General features: G+C 38.1%; 1 protein-coding gene across 1 annotated transcript in view; it reads right to left on the bottom strand.

The window, feature by feature from the left end:
- The window catches only part of LOC127423915 (plexin A3-like), a 228,008-nt gene that overhangs the window by 85,648 nt on the left and 115,145 nt on the right, over positions 1–27,215 (bottom strand). The window contains exons 6-9 of the mRNA XM_051668599.1: positions 17,744–17,867; positions 16,842–16,998; positions 13,875–13,974; positions 3,243–3,357 (exon numbers count right to left, since the gene is read on the bottom strand). Coding sequence (XP_051524559.1) covers positions 3,243–3,357; positions 13,875–13,974; positions 16,842–16,998; positions 17,744–17,867 — 496 coding nt within the window. The remainder of the gene's footprint in view (positions 1–3,242; positions 3,358–13,874; positions 13,975–16,841; positions 16,999–17,743; positions 17,868–27,215) is intronic.

The raw sequence follows: 27,215 nt of genomic DNA, 5'->3' as shown, positions 1-27,215 counted from the left end.
AATGGTGGCATGGAAAATAATCCATTGCACAAATGAAATATGAATATATGATTAGAGATGCATGTAGCCATTTTAAAATAGTCACATTCCACATATTCATAGCATTTAAATATCATCCCCCAAGCAGTCCACCTACAATATAATGTTAGCCAAGGCTTCTTGCACCAAAGCTTGTAATTTAACTTTAAATGACCTTTACATTTTTCTGAACATTATTTTCCATTAGTGCGCCACTTTTATTGAAACAGTGTTAAAACTGGCCTACTCAGTGGCTCCAAAAAGTATTTGGACACTTAAGCTACAAATTAAAAATTTAGGTATGTCATTGCATTAAGAAAATGTCAAATCAAGTGCATTTATTAGAAAGACAGAACTTTTCAAGCAAAATATTTCACCAAGACGTTACTCAGGTTTATAGTAAATTAAATAATATAAAGCAAATGATATGCTGTTCAAAATTACGTAAAAAAAAAAAAAGAAAAAAAAGAAGTACTGTGACACTGTCTGGTTGCCAAATGTTAGTGGAACATGTCAACAGTTAATGTGCTCCACTGACTCTACTAAAATCACTTTGAGGCAGGTTCGTTAAAAATCATTGCAAAAATGGTTCAGAAATTTAGTATAATTTACAAGCACAATTAGTTTACCACTTGGTTTGATATTTTGTTATCTAAAGCAATAACATTTATACATTTTTAAGTGGGACTTAAGTGTATAAACACTTTTTGCACCAGTGTATGCAATAAACACAATTTTGATTCAAATCAGCATTTCGTCTCAACTAAAGCTAAAGCGTTTGATTTACAGGATCACTTTGTTCCCTGTTCCTGTGATATTACTCTGTAATCATGATGCAAAGAAATGCAAGGGAGATATAAATAAACCAAATGCATTCAGCGTCTGGTGTCCAAGCAGCTGGAAAGTCACGTATGCTATTTTCTTTTTATTCGTCAGTCACCAGGTGCAGTAAAACTCTGACAGTGGAAAGAGGGGCAGCAGTAACTTCTCAACTTCTAAAGACAGAGGTCCACAGCTCAGTCAAGTGTGCAGTAATGTGTTGAGAGCAGAAACAAGGCAGATGAAAAGCAAAGAAGAGAAAGAAAGAGAAAAAGGTAAAAAGGGGACGGGGGCGGAGACAAGATGTAAATCTATTCACAGATACAGCCAAATCCGTGCTAAGACTATTATTTCTCTCACCGCAACAGAATCTTGGCTGGAAACATGACACCAACCCAGACATTAAACACTTGGGGCCATTTCAAATACCAGTAACCACAAACAAAAGGCACCAACTAAAAGTTGGCCAAGTTATTTGGCTCATTATGTATTAGCACCTGAATAACACTGTGGAAACCCTGAAAACACTTGTTCATCCGTAATACTGCAGCAAGAAATGTTGCCTTACAAAATTAACAGGATGAAACTCTTGAGTCAAATCGGCTTTGGTGAACAGAAATAAAAATATCTTGACAACATTCTTTTACTTAGCCCCTGAGAGGACAGGGAAGGAATTGATATTTTGAAATAGTTTTGTTTGCTTGCAATCATTTTTGTGTTCCACAGCAAAATGTTTTGTGTTCCCTCCTATATTTTTTGTAGTAAAATCATAGTAACCACAAAATTTACCATGGTTTTACTACAGTAACTCTAGTTCACATATGGTATTTGTAGTAAAACCATGAGCACAACATTTACCATGGTTTTACCTCATTTTTACCATAGTTATACCTTATAATAAAGCTATTGTGAGCGAACCCAAAATAATAGTGGGGGAACGCAAAACGTTTTGCGAGGCAATGCAAAACATATTGCGAGGGAACGCAAAACTTATTGTGAGGGAACACATTGCGAAGGAACGCAAAGTTATTGTGTGGGAACACAAAACATATTGCTAAGGAACGCAAAACCATTGCGAGAGAATGCAAAACTTATGGCGAAGGACAGCAAAACGTATTGCGAGGGAATGCGAAACTACTGCAAGAGAACGCAAAACTATTGCGAAAGAACATAAAACATACTGCTAGGGAACGCAATACTTTTTGAGAGGGAAGGTAAAACTATTGCGAGGGAAAGCAGAAGTATTGTGGGGGAGCACAAAATATTTTACTAGGGAACGCAAAAACTTTTTGTGAGGGAACACATTGCGAAGGAACGCAACACTATTGCATGGAAACACAAACTTACTGCGAGGGAAAGCAAAACTTTTAGTGAGTGAAAAAACGATTGCGAGTCAATGCAAAACGCATTGTGAGAGAATGCAAAACTATTGCGAGGGAAATCAAAACTATTGTGGGGGAACACAAAGCTTGCTGCTAGGGAGCGCAAAATTACTGCGAAGGAACACAAAACTTATTGCAAGGTGAAGCAACACATTGTGTGGGAACGCAAAACCTTTTTTGAAAGAATGCTAAATTTATTGTGAGGGAATACAAAATATTATGAGGGCATGCAAAACTTATTGCCAGAGAATGCAAAACTACTGCAAAGGAACACAAAACTTTGTGTGAGTGCAAAACTATAGCGAGGGAACGCAAAACTTTTTGTGAGGGAACGCAAACTATTGCTAGGGCAGAAAATCTAAACATTGGTATGTGAAAACTGGATTTTTATTCTCTCAGTAACATTTGCAACAATTCTTCCTCTTATCGTCCAGTGTAAACACGTCGAGGGAAAATGTCTTCACTTGATGTGTCAAGCGAGACAAACAATGACATTTGTGAAAACATTCCCGGTGTTCCTACAGACAATGTGCTTCCTTTTGAGTGAAAGAATTGATTGTGTGATTGACACATACAAATGGGAGATTGTGAGATACAAAGAGACCCAGTTTAGCTCCAGGTCCAAAGGCTGCTGACCATGTTGGGTTCGTTGCAGCCTGAGGGGCTTGTTGAGTGTTAATTTCGCTTGTAGACTTGAAATGGACACACAAGCAATTCTCTGTTGTGTTCACTTCCTGTTCCTTTAAGGGATCAGGGCACAATTGCTTGCATACACAAAGAATGCAGATTTTGTGGTGCAATGCAAGAAAACCGAAGACAGGGGATCAGTTTAGAACATTTGAATGTATTGAGTCATCAGAGCCACAGTGAATCATTGAGTAAAATTAAGCCATAAAACATCGGAATTCGATAATGCCACATGGTCACTCTACAACTGGAATACTTGAGACCGAACTCTCAAGCTTGGAATAAGTAATTTAGAAAAGGCTTGTTTAGTTAAAAGTAGTCCATTTAGATTCTTACCTCTGCACTGTTTACTCGGCCCTCTTGGAAAGAACACTCGGCCACGTTATTGGTGCAGATGTGGCGATATTTACACCAGTTGCACGGAAAAGGACTGCTCACACAAGACGAACACCTACAGATGAGAAAATATAGAGAGTTGCATGACAAGTCATTAGACCCCCCCCAATGGAGAGCTGTAGTTCAGGTGGCACTCACACTGACAACGATTAAATTGATTATATTATTAAATTTAGCTTGACTGTTTGCAATGGTAGTCACTGTACATGTGCAGAGTTTAACTGCTTAACTGTCACACTGCTAAAGTTCATGTCACCTCAAACTGCCAACTTGCACAAAATGTAAGTTGCATGATGCATGAAATGCCCTTAAATAAGCAGTTTTTATCTAATGCAACATACAATTATTGTAGGGACAACCTACCTGAAGAAATCTGTTGTTAAATACCTTGATAATGGGTATAATGGTAATGGATAATGGATCATTCTTTGTGGGGATTGAACAAATACTGATCCGGGAATTTTTATTTTGTTAATAGTTTTTTTCTGGAGAAAGAAGAACATATAATCGATAAAGAAAGCCAAAATAATAAATGCCAAAATGACCTTGTCTATGATTTTCGTTCAAAACTACAGGTAAAAAAAAATTTTTTTCCATTTGGCGGTGTTTTTCAAACGTTTAAGTGCCTATAACTCCAAAAGTATTGAAGAAATCTTAATATCCTTTTAGATTATGGTTCAGAACAAACTTTCCATTATGTATCTTTATTTTTAAGGCCCTCCATGGTTAAATCTCAAAAATGGGGCTCTCAACGTGGCTCCATCTGTAAATTGTAGTTTGACCCATTTACAAAAGTGGGGTTACAATAAGTAATAAGTCCCCTATTTTCAGACTCATATCATTGGCAAAAAATGCAACAAGGGGTGCTAAAGGCAACAGATTTTAGTAATAGACCTACACATTTCTGTTAAAAAAATAAAAATAAAAATAATAATAATGATATATATACACACACGCACACACATCTTTCTAAGGTTATTTTTTGACCTGTTACTTTTTTTTTTTTTTATACATTTTGACCCCTCCCCCTCTACAAAATAATGGATTACTCAGTAAGCATTGATCCATGGTATTTAATATTTTGGCTGTCTTCTTCATTCATCTTTCACCAGTCAAAAATGTTGAGCTGGAGACCTCTAGTTGAGTAGACACGGAATGACCTGCATACTTTTTCCACACACATTTGGCTTTGAAATGTACAGGAGGTAGAATAAACTAGAACCTGTTTGGTATCTTTAGTAGTGACCTCAACTCTCTGTCCTCAACTAAACTTTTGGCTCCTTGTAGAGTCTTTAGTTCTCTTTATATCTTAGAATAATTTCCCTATAAATCATGTCTTGTCTTTATCCTTGAACAAGCCCCGGGTCAGACTTAAAGTCTTGAAGACTCTCATGGTGTGAATGAAGATGCTGCTGTGGAAATCTGAGTGGTCAATATGTCACAAATCCTCTTTCTCTTCAATACACACAATTAATCCTCGAGGGCCATTGAACACCCGACTCGTTCAAGCCCCTTCTCAATTAGTCATTAACCCAACTTTGAAAAAGCCTTTCAGATGGCGGCCTTAATGACATTCCCAATTAAACCGTCACGTCTTGTAGAGCAACATAAGCGGGTGACACCTGTGGTCTCGAGTGCAGGATGCAAGGCGAAGCAGGCAACAAGAGATGGAACACATGCTGTGGAATAAACGCAAAAATGTTTGCGGTCATTTCCGCAGGGGTGAGTTATTTCATGTCATGCTGGCTCTCGTCCTGCTCTCTGGTCCGTACGGCAGGTGACCCACGGCAGAAGGGACGTGCACGTGAAGCTGTACTATATTCCATACTAATCACATCCTACCCTCTAGCTGCACGGTTCAAATTGTCTTCAGAGAGCACTCAACAGTCTAGGCACACCCGACCTGGAGGTGTACCACTCGGTATAATCACTTTCACTATTGCTGCTCTTGCAAGGCCCGCAGGAGGAGAACTGGACCTCTGATGCTCACGTTTGGAACATCTTAGATATTCACTGTGAGCCTTCGCAGCCTTTCTGTTCAGCGCTAAATTATACAGTCTACTTTTCTTCCACTGTATATGAATTATGATGGGTCATTTAAAACATTCTCAACTGGTTATGCTCCAGGTTTTTACATCAGATATTAAGTGGCCACCCAACAATGTACCAAATTGTTTAGTGTACGAAAAATACCCTTAAAATCAAACATTGAAAATGTGTTCATGTTACAGGGTTCCATACCTTTTTTTTTTTTTCTAAGAATCCCAATAACTTCCTTTACTTGTTTGGTTATTTGTAAACACTACTGGATAAGGATTTTTAAATATAATTTAATAGAGACTGCACTCACAAATTGCCATTTCTAACTGATTTTAAAGCTGAGCAAAGCTAGAAAAACGTTAAAAAAAAAAAAAGAAAAAAAAGTCTGGATTTCTGAAGACTTTTTCAGGCCTTAAATCACAATTTAAAAATTCCCTAAAATTTATAGGTTTTCCATGACTGTGGAAACCTTAATTTTATCATGTGAACTTTGTTGGCCAATATGCACAATTATTAAAATTACATAGGCTGATTAATACATTTTTGTTTCTATATGTTTTAATTTCGGTGGGTTAAAGCTCTTGGCAGACAAAAATTCACAACACAAAACACACTGTGGTTGACACAAATCATATTACCCTGTATGATAACATTATTATAATATGTTCAATATTTATAAAAAATATTAAACATGAATAATATTATATGAAAATATTATTCTCATTGCATCTGCTAAATTGGGCAAGCTTCTACCAAGCACTACATGCATTTGCACCAAAATATAGTACAGTTTGATTGCACGCACATCTTTTGACAGCCACAACAGAAGATATGGGTTGATAAGCCTAATTATTTTGCTATCCTCCTAACCATGCACAATTATGGTTAGTTGCATATTATTATTTGCATTTAGCATTGTTTCCCCTGCTTTCCATGATCCTATCAGAATAGACCTGCAACCCATTTTTGGGTTGCTACAAACCAGTTGAACACCACAGATTTAAAACATAAAAATGTGGTTTCTTTACTGTATGGATGCATTTTACCTCGGAAGTTAAACTCAGTTAAAGTGTGGCAATAAATTTAATATCCAGCTGTAAGGCATGCAGCGTGGGTGTGTTTAATATGCTGTAAGGTAAAGATGCAAACTAGAGCTGATGGTGGAGGGCTCGGTGCTCTGCTGCTGCTGAAATGCGCTGTAAATACTGCAAACGGATCTGAAAGTCTTGCCTGAAATATGCAATATGCTGTGTCAGGGGTTTAAGGCCCATCAATTTACTCAGCTTTAATTTGAGCGGGGGCTGAAAACACAGCACGGCCAAATGGTGACACTCTGATGAAGTGAGTATTTTAACATCATTGGCTGTGTGGCAAGACTGCGCTGGACTTTTAGCTCAGGCAAAAGGCATCAAAACATGAGCTTTAAAGTTACAGTCAACAAGAAATCAAAATGGACTATTTACTTTCTTCTTACATGTATATGTTCTTACTGTGCATTATTCGGTGCATGTTATTCCAAAGAAATAATTTCTGTCAACGTAATCTTTCAGCAAAATGTAATACCTTGCTCCACCTCTGAAACAGGTTTTCTTTTCCACTGATGTCACCTCACCAATCCCTCTTATTTTTCAACCCACATTCGGTTAAGGCTGCACTCTGTGGAATGCCCGCTTTTAACAATCAAATCCATTTTCCTTGGATATCCTACTTCACTCTGAAGCAGTGCTATTATCGTTAAAGAAGACAAAAGCTAAACAATTTTTTTGAATGTTAATTGGAAAAAAAATTGGATTTAAAATAAAATAAAATGACTATTTTATAAGATGTAAAATATTTACAACCTGCCCTCATTAAGGATGAAAATGTCACTAGACAGCACTAAAAGTGTTATTATGTGTTGATTTTAAATGATGGCTAAATATCATTACGATATGATAAATTATGATTTTAATACAGTATTATGAAAAAGTATTTGCCCCATCCTGATTTCTTCTTTTTTGTGTATCTCACACAATCTGGCAATCTGAGTAAACACAAAATACAGTTTTTAAATGATAATATTATTTATTGAAGCAAAAAAGTTATCCAATACCAACTGGGCCTGTGTGAAAAAGTATTTGCCCCTAAATCTATGAAACTGCATTTATAATGGGGTTCAGCTGGACTAAACACACCCAGGCCTGATTACTGCCAGCCCTGTTCAATCAAATCAACACCTAAATAGAACCTTTTCAGCAGCATGAATTTGGCTAAAAGGTCTCACCCAGTAGCACACTATGCCAAGGTCGAAAGAAATTCCAGAAATGATGAGGAAAAAGGTGACTGAAATACATCAGTCTGGGAAAGTTTACTAAGCTTTTTCAGAGGCTCTGGGACTCCAAAGAACCACAGTGATAGCCATTATCTCCAAATGGAGAAAACTTGGCACAGTAGTGAACCTTCCCAGAAGTGGCCGACCTTCCAGAATTCCTCCAAAAGCACAGCGACGACTCATCCAGCAAGTCACAAACAACCCAAGGACAACATCCAAAGAACTGCAGGCCTCTCTAGCATCAATAAAGGTCACTGTTCATGACTCTACTGTCAGAAAGACACTGGCCAAAAATGCCATCCATGGAAGAGTGGTGAGGCAAAAACCACTGCTAACCCAGAAGAACATTAAGGCTCGTCTGCATTTTGCAAAAACGCACCCTGATGATCCTCAAACCTTTTGGGAGAACGTTCTGTGGACTGATGAGTCGAAAGTGGAACTGTTTGGAAGACAGAAGTCCCGTTACATCTGGTGTAAATCAAACACAGAATTCCACAAAAAGAACATCATACCTACGGTCAACCATGGTGGTGGTAGTGTGATGGTGTGTGGATGCTTTGCTGCTTCAGGGCCAGGGAGACTTGCACTAATTGAGGGAAACATGAATTCTGCTCTCTACCAGAAAATCCTAAAGGAGAACGTCCAGTCATCAGTCTGTGAGTTGAAACTCAACAGCAACTGAATTATGCAGCAAGACAATGATCCAAAGATTAGAAGTCCACCTCTTAATGGCTCAAAAGAAGCCAAATGAAAGTTTGAGTAGCCTAGTCAAAGTTCTTTCTTGAACCCGACTAAGATGCTGTGGCAGGACCTTAAACGTGCAGTTCATGCTCGAAAACCCTCCAATGTGGCTGAACTAAAGCAGCTCTGCTAAGAACAGTGGGACACAATTCCACCACAGTGTTGTGAAAGACTGATCTCCAGTTATTGGGATCATTTGGTTGCAGTTGTTGCTGCTAAAGGTGGCACAACCAGCTTTAAGGGGGCAGATAGTTTTTCACATGGGTGATATAGCTGTTGGATAACTTTTTTTGCTTAAAAAAAAAAAAAAAAAAAATTATATATATATATATTTGAAAACTGTATTTTGTGTTTAATCAGGTTGCCTTTGTTTTATATCTCGTTTGAAGATCTAAAACAATTTAGTATGAAAAATACACAAAAATAGAAGGAATCAGGAGGGGGCAAATACTTTTTTAAAACACTGTAACTATCAAATGATCATTTAAAAAATTTACTTGGCCGGTCTATAAAAAAAAAAAAATGCAAAAAAAAAAAAAAAAAACTAAATCTACTAAAAAAACTGATTAAAAAAAAAACAAAAGACAGAGCTGAAATAACAAAACACTAATCACACAAAAAATTTACATTCACAGAGTGAAAACTAAAAAACAAAAAGGCCAAATTAATAAATAAATTAAACAAAAAACCAATAAAATAAAAACCAAATTCTAAATTCTAAACTTTAATAATAAATTATCTCTGAAATACATCAGATTGTAGAAGAAAAATCCATTACAGATATCGCTTTATATTGAACAATTAAAGGTAAAGATTGAGAAATCCTGGGATTGCAGCTCCATGATCAACCCTTTTAAAAACCCACCCAAAATTTCATTAAAAAAAGGTGTGAGAGTAGACAGCTGTCCTTTGATAAGCACTTCCAGGTAACTTAATAAAACACAAAAGTGTGTCATGCTTAATATATGCCCACTTTTAGAGCCAAAACTAACTAGGATAAAGTTCCCGAGAACTCCACGCAAATAGATGCATGGGAAGATGAAACAGAATAAACTCATTTTCAAAGCTTTATATAAGTGATCTCATAACAATTAACCTAAAATGCACTACGTATTTCAAGTGGAGATGTTTTAAATAACAAGGAAGCACTGCAGTCGAATGGTCAAACCCCATCCCCTTTCTCAGATATCCTTCTTTAGTTCCTGTTTCACAAGTGCTCATTATCCCACCAGGGAAGTTGAGGTTAAGAGGGGGCTGGGAAGGGATCCTCAGGCCTGGGTGGCCAAGGAACTGGAAAAAATAAAGATGGATGCAGGAGTACAAGGGCGAGAGAGTGCCGTCCACTGCTTCACCAGAGGCGAAAACAATTGGAGGCCTAAACGTTCCCACAGGGATTTTGTGAAAACAGGAAATCTGGCACAGGCTCTAGGCAGTGCTGGCAAGGTAGCAGGCCTCACTCGGACACGGGTTGCCATGGCAACTGCCGTGCATAGCTCGGTGGATCAGCACAGGCCCTGATGCTTACACATACACACAATGTTGAGTGCATACGAATTGGTTTTTGCCTTTGCGATTTTACCTGCATACATATCACCAAGGTGCAAATTGTGTCATGAGGTGTTTTTTCCAGTTTAAGGATGAGTCATGATGGTCAACTAGCTAGTTTATCTAGATTTTCTTAATTTTTGTTACATATTTTTAGTGATTGTGCACTAATTAGCATGTTGCCAGCGTGCTGTGTTTTAGCTATTAGACAGTTTTGATATTCACTAAAATGTTGCATTTCGGAAATACAACTCCTTTAAAACACCACCCCAACAGCCAAACACATTTAGGCCAACATCTTTTCGTTGTGTTGTGTTTCGCACAGCTTTCCGAGAGCTCTGACATGAGTGTTGCATTTTTAAGATGCCATATCAAGTTTAACAATACTCCAGCTATAAAAATTAAATAAAAAGGTCTTGAGAGCTGTGCATTTTGTTCTAGGAAAGAATGCTTTCGAACACATGACCGTATGTTCTTGTGTAAATACCCTCTAAGAACCGTGTCAGGTCAACACGAAACCAGCCTATTTATACAGGGCTTACTTAAGACAGACTAGTCCATTTTGAAAACGTAGTTTTGCACATACGTTCTCCAGTTTTTGCCATATTTTGTCCCCGTTTTGTTTTGGTTGTCTTTCCTTTAATAAAATAATTCACATTTCCCTGCTGGTTTGATGCAAATCACAACTAGAACCGCTGAAATGGGTCCGAAAAACAAAGGAGGTACTAAGAATATGAGATTGTGCTCGCTGACTGGGTTAAATGATGTAAACGCTCGACTGAATGGATGAGCAGCGATGGAAATAAATGAGAGGGTTCCTGGCCTCTGGGACATACAGACGCATCTCCACCCACTGCATTGACTCCACAGCGACTGAAGTGTAAATTAATATGAATATACAGAGAGTGTGGTGCTCTGTTCCCAAACCAAGCAAACTGCCTACAAAGACAGTAATTTAAGACATCATGGGCATGGTAACTTAATTACACTGCCTTCTAAAGTTTAATTTATACAATGGAAGAAGCCAAACTTTTTCTCCTGAGCGAACTAAAGCTCACAAAGTGAACAAAACATGCATTTATACTACAAGTGATGTCTTTTTTAAAATTGGTTCAACAACTTAAACAAATGTTTTACTGTTAAGTTACTTAGCACATGAGATGTCTGTTTAAGAGCCTTTCATCTGGAAAGCATTGCATTCTAAGTAGCATCTGCGAAACATCTTAAAAAGAACATTCTAAATCATAAACGTCTTTAAGACATCTGCTGATTGTCTCATTGACATCTGAGAGGAAACGTCTTATAGACGCATTGCAGATGAGCACACAACCTGAAAAATATGTCTTCCAGATGTAAACACACACATCACATAAACGTCTGGGTGATATATGTGTGCTATCAGGGTAGTAACCTAGCTAGCTTTAATGTTACTAACTTAGCTAGCAAGGTAACTAGGTTCTTCAGGTAAAAGAAGGTAAAACGATCAATGCCAGCTGAGGAGATTGAAGCTAGCTAGCATTAAGCTAGGTTCTTCAGCTAGCTTGCTAGCTACTTCACTATATGAAGAACCTAGATAAATGCTAGCTAGCTACAATCTCCTGAGCTGGTGTTGAACGTTTTACCATCAGTCTGGGCAAAGTACCCTTTGTTTGTTTTGCTGTCAGGGCAGGGGCATAAGAAGTTTCTGGAGGGGCACAAAGCAAATCTAAGGGGACAATGCCCCACATAAGACCCGGCCATGGTTCAGTGCAATTAAAACGGTCTATTTCATCCAGCATTTGTTTGTTTTTCTGCTAATTAGAATACCACATTGTTAGCCAACCTCAAACTCTATAGTAAAAAAATAAAATAATTTAGTCTTCAGTGCGGAACGCTATATGTGTGGCGTATGGGGTTGCTACCAATGTAGGGTGTTACAAAACTACACTTCGCACTCCATTCACTCCCATTCTAATGCATCCAAATGCTGGAGAGTAGAAATGCAAGCTCATGCGAAGAAATTTTGTGTTCGGCTGTGAAAGAAAGTTCAAGTTTGGCTAACTCTGACCGGCGAATCTGTATGACGAGAGGACACGTGACCAATAGAAGATCGAAACGCTGACCTCTTGGCTCAGTACAAAGAATACTGTACATATTTTAAAGCTGCGTGTTTTATTGTTGCTGAAAAGTGAGTAGACAATATACAAGTATTTTACAATTTTGAATATAACATTATTTGTTATTTGTGATGTATTATTTACTTTTACATCAGAAACCCTCCCGCGTCACCTCATACCCTGGTACGTTGTGTTGTCGGAAAAAAAAAAAATGAGTGCTCAAAGTCTTGTGTGATGTCCCTTTAGAAGGTAGCGGTCTATGAAGGCAGTAGGCATCAAGGCAGCTCACTAGGTTTTGGAATAGAGCTGGAGTGTGCGAGTAGAAATGAAACCAGAGCACTGCATGAATGGACCACAAATATATCCTGAACCTGTCTCGATTCAATCACTAATGTTATCCAAACACCCCACGGCTGGATTGCAAAGCAATTAAACACCAGCGCTAACACTGCTAGAGTGATTACACGTAACGTAGTGTTGTTTTGGATGAAATTATGTCTACCGAAGAATGTTTTGCTGGTTTCAACTCAATTTATAGATTTTATTTTTTAAGAGGTTCTTTAAACAATTCACACATCCCTTAAAATAATTTCAATTTTACACCAAAGACAAATACCTTTCATGATAGAACGTAAATGTTATCAAATAAATTATTAAATTTGTTCTCAAATGCTGCAAAAGTAAAAAAGAAAAAAAAGTTGCATCATTTACCTTGAAAATTTTCATGCAGTATAATTGAAAAAAATACATTTTCTGATGACATTTACCCTAATATGAGAAAATTCCTCTATTCAAAATCACATTCACAAAATGAAGGAAATGTTAGTAAGGAAAATAGAAGCTGTTATGTTGATGATGAATAGAGTTCTGATAAAAGGACATAAAATAATGTTTCTCAACATTTACATAATCGCTCTTGATTAAATATTGCATGTGGTCTTTATTGAGCAAACACACAAACACTTCCATAATCATGAGCATCTGTCTAATCCGGTTCTATCTCTTTTGGTTTTAGTGAGCCTGACGACACATCTGTGTTGTGCTTTTGTGTATCAGTAAAGACAAGCTGATACACTTACAGTATATAACAGAACAGATCATTTAATTTTTTGAAAAAAAAAAAAAAAAAAAACATGGTTTAAAGGTGAATTGTCTAATTTTGTCAGATGTTGAAATACTTCATCAAGCATATTTATACCCACTACACATCCCGGTCTCTTGATTTCTATTTCTGCGACACCACACTGGGTAGCCCCGTCAACAAAAACTCATTGAACACATTGGTTCCTCAAATTTATTCAAATCAAACACTAGTCCTTTAACGAGGTACAAGGGAAAGGGAGGAGGCAAGAACCGGCTTGACAATACAAATAATAATTTAATAATTCATTTAAACAAAAAGACAAACACAAACACATGCCCGTAACTCTCTCTCTCTCTCTCTGGAACTGCCACCTCCGGTCGCTCTTTATCCCTCTTCAGGGCTTGATTAGCCTGATTTGGGGCCGGGTGTGCAGCATCACGACCCGGCCCCGCCCTCCTCCCTGCCACAAGTCCCTGTACACTTCTTGGGGTTGGGGACTCCTCTTAAATAAACTACTATTAGTTTGGCTAAAAAGTTCTGCATTTTTATAAGCTGTGTTGGCTTTTTTAAGAGCAAGGATGTTAGGATGGACAAAAAGGGCTGAATCAATTGTGAATAAGTGTAAAAATGCTGACAAAGTGGATAGCATTGTTGGTGAAGGAATCCTTGAGGAACCAGTTCAATGATTGTGAATCCAGTCAAACCCTGTTAGAAGTTTCACACGTCTGAGAGACACTTTCGACCATCACACTTACGATTGCAAGACGCTGCAGTTGTAGAAGATGAAATCAGTGGTGATGAATTTGAGGCCCGTCTCTTTGGACTTCAGAGAGAGCTTCACAACCCGTTTATCGCCTGTGAAAGAAGCGAAAGAGACAGTAATGAAGAGAAAGAGAGTGAAAATGCACGAGAAATTAGGTTAGTTTGAACCCATCTTTTGCTGATGTTCTAATGCCGGCAGAGCAGTGATTGTAGTCCTCTCTGCACATATACTCAGTAATGTTCATTTTTTCTAATATATTTGATTGCAAGAGCATTTATCCACTTCTTCCATCTGTGAGTGAAATGCACTTACATTTCAAACTCAGCAACCCTTTTGTGTTCAATAATGACTACATCTCTGCCCATCAAATTATACTTGAGGCCTCACTTCACTATAATTGACATAATATTTCCATTTGGACATGCAATAATTGTCATTAATGGGAATACCAGGCTTCCGTAGTCTAAAAGTTACCATCAGTGGATTTGTGTTCTTAGAGCACCTTAAAAAGAGGAGAATAAAAGCCAAATAAAGTAGGTCCCAAAGCTTTAGGAGCTCAGAAGAAGATTCATGTAATTATCAGTGATCGCAATGGAAGAAAGACTAGAATGAAATGGATGGAAAAAATTTTATAATAATAACAATAATAAAATCGTATTTATATAGCACAAATTGTTCCGAAGAAGCTTTAGAAAAAAAAAGTGCATTAGCAGACATTAGTCAAAGTAGACGACATACGTATTTTATTTAATTTGACGGAAATGAAAATGAGGCTATAAGTGATGGTAGTGCAGTCCGTTTGATTTGTTCAACTGACAAAACTTAAAAAAAAAACATGTTTCCAAAAATTTCTGGTGGACAAAGACTCCAGAAAACATTGTGTAGTTCAAAATATATATCTTAATATTCATGTGTTCACTCTGAAATGGCTTAAACAGACTTTTTTTCTCAATAAGAGTAACCATTTCAACCAAATAGCCACTGAGGACAATTAGTGAAGATTTTTGAATGATATGCAAAAGAATTGCTGAATCAGAGTTTTGAATCAATTCATTAAAAAGGACAGTGGGACTTGATTCACACAAATGAATCAAACTCAACAACTGTGCATTTTTGCTACTGAAGTTTGAATTAGAGATGCTCTCTCTCTGTCTTAATGCAGATCAAAGGCCTTTTGTGCGTTTGTTTACACCGGACACGAGCGTCGGACCAAAAGCAATAGAACCTACTATAATCAATGATGCTGTCTACACTGGAAGCATCTGTTGTGGTGTGTCTGCGCGCCGACAGTAAATGGGTTTCCCATTGCATTTTGCGCTGCACAAGCTGGCGCCACTACTGCCAGCAACACAAATAAATGGTTTAGAACGTTCGTGTCAACTCATCCAGTGTAGACAGCATCCATGGACACGCCCGGTGTAGACAGGGTGTTAGAGTTTGAAGTAACGAGCAGTCCGTTGGCCTGTTTGAACATTCCGTCAATGTAATGTGTGGTCAATTCATAATTACGATAGTCCGTTCACTTCTTCGAAGAACTCGTAATTACAAGTTGCAAACATGGAATTCCATGCAAGCTCTGACTTGACAGTCGTGACATCATGTAAATATAGTACCGACCTGAACAGTTAAAGGTAGTGAACATATTTCTGTTTTTATATGCCATTTTATTATGCCATCCTTTCCTGTAGTTTTTTTTTTTTTTTTTTTGCTCTTAAACATTTTGCATCTTCACATAGAGGTGAATTAATGCATTAATGTAATGATAAACATGTTGCTGTTATCAACAACAAAGCAGTTATTGGCGTTATGAGTGTTGTCATAGAAACAAATAGCTTCTGAGGTCCCAGGACGTGAACAGCTCCGAGTAGAACCTTCGAGTTGCTTCTCGTAATTACAGTAATTCTGACATGATGTGAACGCACCATAAGTCTATGAGATTTTTCAGATTGTTGATCTCCTGCTGTCCAAAAACTGTAAATCGGATCAGTTAAAAAGATATAAACTATTCCAGAACAGTCTGAAGGTCTGTAGCAGGTTTGGTGGATGCAACTTTAAAGTTCTAGGAGTATTAGTGTTGGAAATTTTGGCTTTGGTTTAGGGATTTTGAAAAGACCATAAACCAATTTTGCAGAGTTACAGTATGTTGGCTTCGTCAACCCAACATAATAATGTGATATATCGCCCAACAGTAAACGTGATAAAGCACTTTGGATAATACAGTACGACATACTGAACAAACTCTATATCTGTCACTCACAGCCTCATTTTTTGTTGTGTCAAATTGTAGCATCTCATATGACTAGGTCTAAAAGCAACAGTAGCACAGAAAAGTCCTTAAAATGGAAAAGGCTAGATTGAACAGAAACACTGGGAGGAACCCAAACTCAGCAGGGGAACCCATCCTAGCCTTAAATTATTTATAATATTAGCAATCTGACATTACATTGATTAAAGAATTCATTAGTGTTGACACTTAGCAGTCAACCAAGGGAGATAATAGCATTAAAGATAGTTCACCCAAAAATGAAAATGTTGTCATTATTTACTCACTCACTCTCACATGGTTCCAAACCTGTTTGACTTCCTTTTTTGCTGTGAAACACAAAAGTTAGGCAGAACGTCAACCTCAGTCACCATTCACTTTCATGAAGTGGTAAAGAGCAGCGCCCATATTCTTAAGAATTTCTCCTCGTGTTCCATGGAAGACAGTAAGTCATAACTGATTTGAAACAACATTAGGTGAGTAAATGATGACAGAGTTTTTATTTATGCGTGAACTATTCCTTTAAGATAAAAATAATAATAATACTGTATTAAGCAATAATATCAAAACCCACTTTTCAATATCTAATAAAATCTCAATTGTTAAGTCCCGCCCTACATTATTTCCAGCAGAATATTCAGTTTCAGTCCGAAACGTGTTTACATGATTATCCTTAATGCCTATATTGTCTCTTACCATATCCCTGGTTGACAGACGGGACGTCCCGTAGAGATGGGGACATACAGAGAATTTGTCCTTTTGCCAACACTTCACCTGGACTCTCTGTTAGCTCTTCAAACACACATGTTACTCCCGCAGAGAGGTTCGGGACATTGGCTACCTTCACACTTAACTGGAGCAGAACACACACACACACACACACACACACACACACACACACACACACACACACACACACACTCCTGTGAGACATGCTAAGAAAAGTCATGTGACCAGTCTGATAAACATAAAAAAAAAAAAAGTAGTATTTCATCACTGATCTAATAATTAAAGTATTAAAACATTTCAGCCCTTTAATACATACAATGACCACCAAAAATGTTGACACATCAGCTACATTTAAAAATGTATGAATGTCATTTAATTACATACTGTATATATATATATATATATATATATATATATATATATATATATATATATATATATATATATAAAATATCAAACCAAAGAGCAATTATTCTTCAGTTAACACTTTTTGGTTGTCAAACATTGGTGTAACATGCCCATAGTTAATGCGCTGAACTACACCTGTGGTTATTCTGCTAGGACACCTGTGTAACCTTAAAGGGAACTGACTTCATACATTCACTGAAAATTACCTTGACACCAGCTGGTTAGAGGTCATTACAAAAATGGCACAGAAAAGTTAAGTTAGTTCAGAGAAAAGCTTTTCGCAGCATTTGTTTGCAGATGCCACTTGGTTTGATATTTTGTTATCTAATGCAATGACATTCACACATTTTTAAGTTTTTACTCGTAAAGGACTGTGATATAAAAATGCATTACAAAATATGGTTACGCCACTTCACCAGAACAATTTTATGCTTCTGGAGCACCATATAAAATTCAATCACCTGTGTCGAGGCGGAGGTCATGGACATGTTATCAGGATTGACAGTGATGTCAACACACTGTTTCAGCTCCGTACTGAAGTGCAGCGGCTCCGCCCACTTCTCGCAAGCTTCCTTTCTGGAGCACCTACAAATAAACAAGCAAATGGATGAGTAAACAAACATTCAGGCCACCACAATAGCTTGCAGTTAGCGGCGGTTGCTTGATAAGAGGCATACAGCAAGAGCAGCGGTCCATCTGAACAGGATGTCGTTAATTCCTGATCACTCGAGCCAGTGTTTATAAAATATTCAGAGTATGGATACTGATTATCTCCCAAAAAGTGGAGGGAACAGGTATAGAAATGTCTAAAAGTAAGGGACAAAGTCCTGCCCCCCCCCCAGTTATAACGATTGTTACGCCCCTGGTCCAGACACATTTCCTATGTACTTTATTCCTTTAGTTTATGAGTGCGAAGGCCTGATTTCCTCACAAGTACACATCTGCATGGAAAACGTACAGATATTAATACATTCACAAAACTGGCATGTTCGTTAGATGTGTGAAGTGGAGTTAAAAGACGGCAGTGTTTGTGTTAGACTGCGAATGAGTAGGTTTGACTAGAGAGTGTCACTAATGTACACAAGAATTTTACTTGGTCATAATGTGACCCTTGTTTGAACCAGATCATCTATCATAACGCACTTACAACCTTTGCGCTACCACAGTCGTGACACGCGGCATTAAAATATGCTTTCTCTGTGATCTCCACCTAAAGTGGAATCATATTTTTCAGCTGCAGTCCTGTATGCGGCTAATGCTGATTACTGGTAGATGAAATAAGTGAAAGGTACAGTATAAGCTGATGATGCATAGCGAGGTGCCATAAATTAAATGCGCTTTAATTTTGAGGCTGCTCCAGAGAAAAGCTAATGAAAAATGCACACAGAGGAGAGATCTAAAAGCAAACCAAATCCAGTCGCATGGATTACTTTAAGACCCTTACACTGCAAAATCAGATATGTGCGGGAAAGCAAAATATTTGCCAAAAGCTCAGGTACTTAATTTATCATGATGTCAAAGATTGCATTATTTTCCATTAGCGACAGCAAAAGGCCGCATTTTTACCTCCAGTGTGCCTGTCTGTCTGTTAAATGAAGAAAGTGCAGTGGATACGGGTGATGCCATTATTCACCAGCTATGCACACAGCAGTAATAATTTGTTTTCCATTGATTATGCCCATATGTCTAAGGGGGAAAAAATCTTAATTAAAAAGAGACAGAAAGAGACAGGATTGTTTTGTTCTAAAACATAGTGAGCTGTTTATAGAGGTAGCTTTCTAAGGCATCATAGGCTCTTGCTCTACGAGACTCCATGATGCTGCCTTAGGCACCATTCGAACAGAGCGCGTTCTTGCATTAAAAAATCTAGCTGCAGCGCAGCAAATGGAACAGAACACAGGTTTTTTTTTTTTATGAGACATGGCAGGTAAAAAAAATGCAGTGCTCCTTAGCGAGACGTGGTGCAACGGTCTAAGACTTCCGTCAAGTGTATGTTTACATAGAAAACAACTGAATAACAGTGCAGACAGACTAAAAACCCTAACCCTTAGAAGGCAACTCTCTAGGGCAACGTTCGGAATAGCATACTACCGTACTAATTACTATTGCTACAGTATATAGTATGTACAGTATATACATAATTTCAGTATGCATAGAATACACGAATGTGTTAAAATGTGCAGAATACAACAGTGACGATAGCGTGGATTACTGTATCCCATGATGCAATGCACTCAGTGATTGTTCATGTCTAGTGCAATAAATGAACAATTAAAAAAATTAAATCTCCTTCTTGACTCTGTATTTGATTAGACTGCCAAAGGGCAGGACATGTGACAAATATAAGGTGGCCATGTGTCAACAATGTAGCATGCAACTGCTTGAAAAATGTATCATGGAATAATGCTTACTGTTTCATTAATTTTATTTTATTTATTTTTAAATGGAAGATGGGCTGGTTTGAGTATTTCTGTAACGGCTGATCTCCTGGGATTTTCACACACAACAGTCTCTAGAATTTACTCTGAATGGTGCCAACAACAAAAAACATCCACTGAGCGGCAGTTCTGTGGATGGAAACGCCTTGTTGATGAGAGAGGTCAACAGAGAATGGCCAGACTGGTTTGAACTGACAAAGTCTACAGTAACAGATAACCGCTCTGTACAATTGTGGTGAAAAGAATATCATCTCAGAATGCTATTCTGAGATGCGGGTTGGTGCTGTTTTGGCGGCACGAAGGGGGACCTACACAATATTAGACAGCTGGTTTTAATGTTGTGGCTGATTGGTGTATCTTTCTGGTGAGCTTGAACTAATGTGATTTATGATACGTTGCAACCCTTTTTCCAGATAAGATGGCCTTAAACAGCAACAAAGACACAAATTCCCAGGTGACAACTATATAACAACGCCGTGACCTGTCAATGAAAAACAACCGGAATGTTATCTTTAAGGACTGTATTGATTCCAGTCAACTTGTGCAGCAAGCCGAATCTGGGACAGGGACTCAACGAGGGCTGTAAAATGACTATGACAGGAAGCATACAGTTGTGAAACAATGTTAGTAGTTGTTTAGCAGATGCTTTTATCCAAAGTGGCTTGCAGTACACATTGCTGGGTCAATCTCCCTGGAGAAACTTGGGGTTACGTGCTTTGCACATGGCTTGCTCCTTGGGGAAATCAACCCAACATCCTTCCTGATACCAAACTGTGAGCTTTAAAAGGAATAATAAAAAAAGAATTTAAAAAAAAATCATTCACCCAAAAAATCATTTACTCAACCTTATGTCAGTCAAAACCTGTATGCATTGTTCTTCCTTGGAACACAATATTAGATAATTTCCCTGCTGTTTTTATTTATTTTATTTGTTTTTGCATAATGAAAACATTTTGCGACCAGGAGGTTTCAAGTTTAAAAAAGGACAAGAAAGTATTGAGAACGTAGTCCATATGACTCATGCACTTTTTTAGACGTTTTCTGAAGCCATACGAAAACTTTGTTTGAGAAACAAACAGAAATGTAAGTTGCTATTTACTGAAACTTTTGTCTTATGTAGTTCTCATGTGCAAATTCAGACTTGCCTTGTCTCAATCATTTTCAAGTGAAACATTCTTCAAAATTTCACTTTTTGTGTTCCACTGAAGAAAATAAGCTACACGGGTTCTGAACGCCTTTGAAGGTGAGTAAATAATGACAGAATTTTCATATTTGGGGTGAACTACAATATTCCTTTAACCTTCATCTTCCTTCAGTTTTTGCATTTCTATGACGCTACTCCTACTGTCTCTCCAACTGAACTAGTTTGAGGGCCGATTGTGCAACTGAATCTGTTTGAACTGACTCATTTCTCCCCAGCTGAGATCTCCACACTCAAAGTCCAAGCTTAGCTATTCCAATTTCAAAGAAATCTATTACGCCTCCATATTCGATGTCCTTCTTATAAGGATAATTCCGGGGCTGGTTTCCACTGGTCTCCCATCTCCCCATTCCAGTCTGAGTAATATTGCTTTATTACTTTTCAGGTCACATTGAACCTTGAGTAAATGATGAACTAGGGCAGAGAAAGGATGAAAACCTTGAAAAACTCCAGTGCCCTTTCATGATGGAGAACTTGATAGTGGTGGTCAGAAATGACAGGGTGAACAGATTGTTATTGAGTGAGGGGCGATGGAAGGAATGCGAGAAATCGATGGCGTGCATCAACTGATATCCGTAAAGGACTAAGTGCTCTAAGAGTCTGGGTCAGTTGTGTCTTTGACTTTGATTAGTGAGAGAAACAACGGGAGAATCGTTCACTTGTTTCAGTGAAGACTTATTGACAAGTTGACTGTTTTTCTTGGTGTCTTTCAGAAAGTCTGCTTGGTACATGACCTTTACGGCTTGTCAGACATCATCGGCAACCTAAAAATAATTTTTCTTTTCCTGGACATCTTTTAGAACCATTTAGAACCAGAGTAGAGTCAGACCAACTCAAGTGATGACACTTTCTACCCAGGTAGCATAACTGAGGGACCATTAATGCCAAATCCGGAAAAACTGGATGCAACGAAAAAATAAAAACAGAATGCAGGTGTCCTGTTTACGTTGTAAACAGCTCACATTAAGTTGATGTTCTTGTTAACCTGACTTGACGTCTAAAAAAATGTGCTGCTTCAGCGCAAGACATGAAAAAAACAGCAAGATGCAGTGCAATGCTCAAGAACGTTCGTCTTGCAAATGTACATAGAAAAATTATTGAAAAATGGTGCAGATGAACACATATACATGTTCGGTGCAAATGGCCCAAACCATTGCTACGATGTCTGTGGTTCCCATCTTTCAGAAACGCTTAGAACCAGAGTAAAAAAGACAAAGTGAAATGATGACACTTTCTACCCAGTTATAACATATGGGCCATTCAGACAAACATGTTATGGCGCAAAAAAAAAAGATGCAGCACAACAGGGGGCCTGGGTAGCTCAGCGAGTATTGATGCTGACTACCACCCCTGGAGTCGCGATTTGAATCCAGGGTGTGCTGAGTGACTCCAGCCAGGTCTCCTAAGCAACCAAATTGGCCTGGTTGCTAGGGAGGGTAGAGTCACATGGGTTAACCTCCTCGTTACCCCACGAACTGAATAAAACACACAACGCTTGAACGTTGTTCAAAATCTGCCATGGAGAAAAGTTTGAAAAAAAGTGCAGATGGAGGTAAAAACATGTTTGGAGCAAATGGCCCTAAACATTGCTAGGACCTCTGTAAAGCATCACAATCTATTTTAAGTGCCACATTTGTGCAAAACATTTGCTGAATATCGTTCTAGCAGGGTGCATTTTAGTAACATCGCGCATGACAAAACGTTTGAGCAATTACAGTACATCTTCGTATGGCTTCAGAAGATGTGGAATGAAGCACACAACCGGTATAGACAACATTTATAATGCTTTTGTGGTGCTTTTTTGGGGCACGACAGCCCCTGGTCCACATTCACTTTTTATTGTACAAAAGATAGCAGTTGGGACATTCTGCTGAATATCTCCTTTTTTGTTTTACGGAAGGAATAAGTAAAACAAGTTTGGAACGACATTAGGGTTACTATTTTGGGTGGCCCATAAAGCTTCTGACGTTCGACGTGTAGGAGAAATTTCTGACCTGGTTGATGGTTGAGCAAATGTACGAACGTCCGTCTGCCTGAACGTGTCGCCGGGTTTCGTTAAACGCACATGTAACCTCATGTTTTTGAAGTCTTTCATTGCATTCTCCTCATTTTTGTTTGCCAGTGTTTCCTCTCCTCAAGTAAAGGCACAGGGCGCGGTTGCCATGAGAGAAAGCTTTTCACAAACAACCCTTGCCAAATGCATACTCGTTTTTTTTGGCTAGGGAGGAGACGGGGGGTGGCTCTGACCTGCATCTCTTTCTACTCCTTGCTGTCTTTGCTTTGTGTTCAATTCTCTGAGGGCTCTTTAGCCTCTAGCCAATGACATGGCCAAGCCAGAGTGAGAGAGAGAGAGAGAGAGACCGAGAGGGCAGAAGGGGGAAAACAACATAAAAAAAGAAGTGTACCCCTGAAAATGATTTGTGTCCATGGCAACGAGAGGAAGCTGGAAGATGGATTTGCAGTGTAGTTCAAATCAGCCCCATTCGGTGGAGATTGTATTGTATTACCGTTCATGTGGAGAGGCTCTTGTGGATTTGGGAAAATTAGTAGTACTCTGTCCGGAAAAAAAGGACTGTGGTTAAAAGCTTTTGCAGCGCTATTATTGTTGGTAAAAGGGCTACTGTTGGTCTAGTCATGTTTCCTTATCTGATGCGATGGACCTGGCATGGGTTTAGTTGGGTTTCTATGTTTGTTAAGGGCAGACTCAAGTGTGCAGGTCTCTACAGAGGCTATTAGCAGCTCTCTCGAGTTTCCTTTAGTGTTCATTAATGTTCTATTCATGGTACAGACACTTTATGACCACATATCCACTGGTTCATCTTACTGACTGCCATAGATGCTCTCACATAGGAACCAACATGCTCCTAGCTACTTCCACTGCAAAAAAATTTCTTCTAGGTATTTTGCCTTGTTTAATGGCCAAAATATCAAAACATCCTTAAAGGAATATTCCAGGTTCTATACAAGTTAAGCTCAACTGACAGTAATTGTCGCATAATGTTGATTACCACAAACATTTATTTCAACTTGTACGTCCTTTTCTTTAAAAAAGCAAAAACAGAGGCACTTGCAGTGGAAGTGAATGGGGTACATTTTTGGTATAAAAGGCAGACATGTGAAGCTTCTAATTTTTTAAAAGCACTCCAAACAAGAACTGCTTCTTAAGTAAAGGTGACTTGTTTCAAAAGTATGTTTGGACATTTTTACTGGAAAACAAGACAAAAATACCGAACATGTTTTAGCATTCGTCTGCACTGTTTCTCAATTGTTTTCCTATGTAAACATGCACTAGATAGACGTCTTAGACCGTTGCGATCGGCTTGCTGTTTTTCATTGTCTCTCTCAGAAGTATAATTTTTTTATTTGATGCTATCTTATGTTAAAAAGAGCTTTAACTTTTTAAATGTGACTTGACACCTGCATTCTGCTCTTTGCTCTGTGCTGTATCTAACATTTTTTAGCGCAAATCTGTGTCCGTCTGCAGGGTTTCACTTGTTTTCCTATGGAAACATGCGCTAGACCGCCATCGACCCCTAGACCATGGCTCTCCGTTTTTTCAGCGTCTCGCGCATACATTTTTAGACACCGTGTGAAGTTAATAAGGACTGTTAAAAACACATCGCAAGACACCTGCATTCTGCTTCATTTGTGCTGCTGCATCTTTTGTTCGCACTATAATGCATTTGGTGTGAACGGCCCCTGAGGCCACATGCACACTAATACATTTTCGAACGCAATGATTATGCTACGTTTACTCCTCTCATCCACACTAGAATGGCACTTTTCTCCACACAGTGTTAGAAACTCTCTCCCTTACCGCATACTTTGGAAAACGATGACGATAGGAAAATTATAAAAATTACGATTTCAAACGGCAAAGGATTTGTGTGGATGTGGCCTGAGAGGATGATTAAATTATGACAGAATTTACATTTTTGGGTGAACTATCCCTTCAATTCTCATAATTATATCAGCACACATGAGTTTGCTACAAAGGAAGGGTCTGGAAACAAATCCACTATTCATTTTGCGATAAATAGATACTTTTCTGATGATAAGGGTCAGTCTGAAATATAACCTGAACATCTGCTCAACACAGACGGCAAACAGCTTTTATATCATAGTGAAAACAAGAGGCAAAGAACAGTGTCATTGCAAAGGGAGATCTATGATTCAGATATGTTGCACGTCCAAATATTAATTACAGTATACTGCGAAGGCTACTGTCTGTCAACAAAAGAGGAAGATAACCACTGAACAAAACCGTGGGGTGTGCCAGTCATTATCCAACATTATGTGTACAGATAAAAGACGACAGATCCACAGTACAGCCACTACAGAGGCTATTAGGATTTGTGAAGCTGCAAAAATGAACACAAAGATGTTAAGAGCAGTTGTTCTAGTAATTATAAAGCTTGTTATGTTGAGATGGGAGTGGCAGGCACGTTTTGATAGCTCTTCAATTTTGCTGTCATTGAAGCATGAGAAAGACAATTAAACTGATCCTAATGAGACAATCTGATAGAATGCATTTTTTTTTTTCTGCTGTTCTACTTTCAAAACAATGACAGTATAGTGCAAGCTAGATTTTTACAGTGGTGCTTGCCCATGCAATATTTGCCAACACTATGCTAGGGTGTTGTGGGTGGTAGCCAGGGCATTTCTATGCATTTGCTATGGTGTTCTGAATGATTCCTATGTGGTTGCTAGAGTGCTCTTGGTGGTAGCTAAGCCACTGCTAGGTGGTTTCTATGGTGTTCTGTGTGGTTGCTATGGAGTTGCAAAGAGGTTGCTAAGGTGTCCCCAGTGTTTCTTAGCATGTTGCTATGCGGTTGTTATGATGTTCTGGTTGGATGCTTGGGCGCTGCTAGGTGGTTGCAAGGGTTTTCTGGGTGCCTCTGAAGTGGTTGCAAATAAGCCCAATTCAGAAGAGCCCAACCTGAAATCTCTGATATTCTGGTCCTTATGGCTTGGGTTCCTCCTTCAATGTAATTTGGCATTTTTGCACTCCATTTCAAACTTTCCTTCTATAAAAAACAGTGCAGTAAAACCGAATCTGTGGATGTGCCCCATATCCAATTTCATTCCTCTCACTAGAATTCCTACCTGATAAATCTGCCTGTAATTAGTAAATACCGAGTGAGGCAAACGTACTCGCAATATATCTACCTTTATCTCTTTGAAACTGGAAACAGCTTTTGAACTCCAAACTTTAAAATTGTTTGGAAGAAATTAAGCTGCTTCAAATGGGATTTAATCAAGCATTTTAGAAGAGCCCAAGGACTTGCATTGAAGGAAGGACTGAAAATATGTATCTTACTTTTTGGGTCTTAGTTAGGGTGAAGGATTTGAACAAAACCCTAACGCTAAGTATTAAACTTCAACTGTAACTTGTCCTGTGCAGTTTGTGCTATGGACGTGAATAATAGCTCAAATTGTGCGGCTTGTTGGACGCTCTGATACACTCACGCCAAAGTCATTCTTCCTTCTTCGCTCAGAGCTAAAAAGAAGGTTGAAATAGTTGAGCAACAGTATAATGTCAACAGACTAAAACTTCAACCAATGTGACATTAAATGTATTATCAATTGCATGCCTCATTCTATGCATAGAATACATATGAGATCAGTAAAATAAGTTGTTTTAGAGTCAATGACATGGCGCTAATTTTTTTGTCCAGGTCTATAAATTATTTAAAAATACATAAATGCAATTCATACAAAACAATGACTTGAATACACCTCTTCTATGATGAACATGTTTTTTAGTTTCTGAATTTGAAGTCAGAAATGTCATGTGGTATAACCATCCAGAGGCAGTAAAAAAAAAAAAAAGCTATAAAAATGTTGGCATGAGTACTGCTTAAGAAGTATTTCATTAATATTTCTTCAAAAATAAGCCGTGGAAAAATTGTGTTTGAAAATATCAGTAATATTTGAAAAATGTGTGTGGACCAAATCAAAGTCATGTGCTGTAACCAACATGTAGGATGCCATTTTTTATATTTAGTTTTACAAAAACAACAAAAAGTAAATCAGAGAGGACCCCTTTAGAACCTCATGACTGGGTGTGAAGTTTATCCAATAGAATTACAGATATTTTGATATTTTTATGAAAAGGCACATTTTGTTCAGGACATGTGGTGTAACCCTGAGAAAATGTCTTTATATTCTTGACTAAATGTTTTTATTTTTTACCTTGATAAATGTGTGAAGTTTTTTTTATTAAATAGTGAAGTTGTACATTGATGTTCTTTCCAGTTACACCACATTTTAAGTCCTTTTTTTTTCTTTTTT

This window comes from Myxocyprinus asiaticus, chromosome 33, assembly GCF_019703515.2.
Source record: "Myxocyprinus asiaticus isolate MX2 ecotype Aquarium Trade chromosome 33, UBuf_Myxa_2, whole genome shotgun sequence".
In the NCBI taxonomy this organism is placed as follows: Eukaryota; Metazoa; Chordata; class Actinopteri; order Cypriniformes; family Catostomidae; genus Myxocyprinus; species Myxocyprinus asiaticus.
This window is presented reverse-complemented; position numbering and strand designations above follow the sequence as displayed.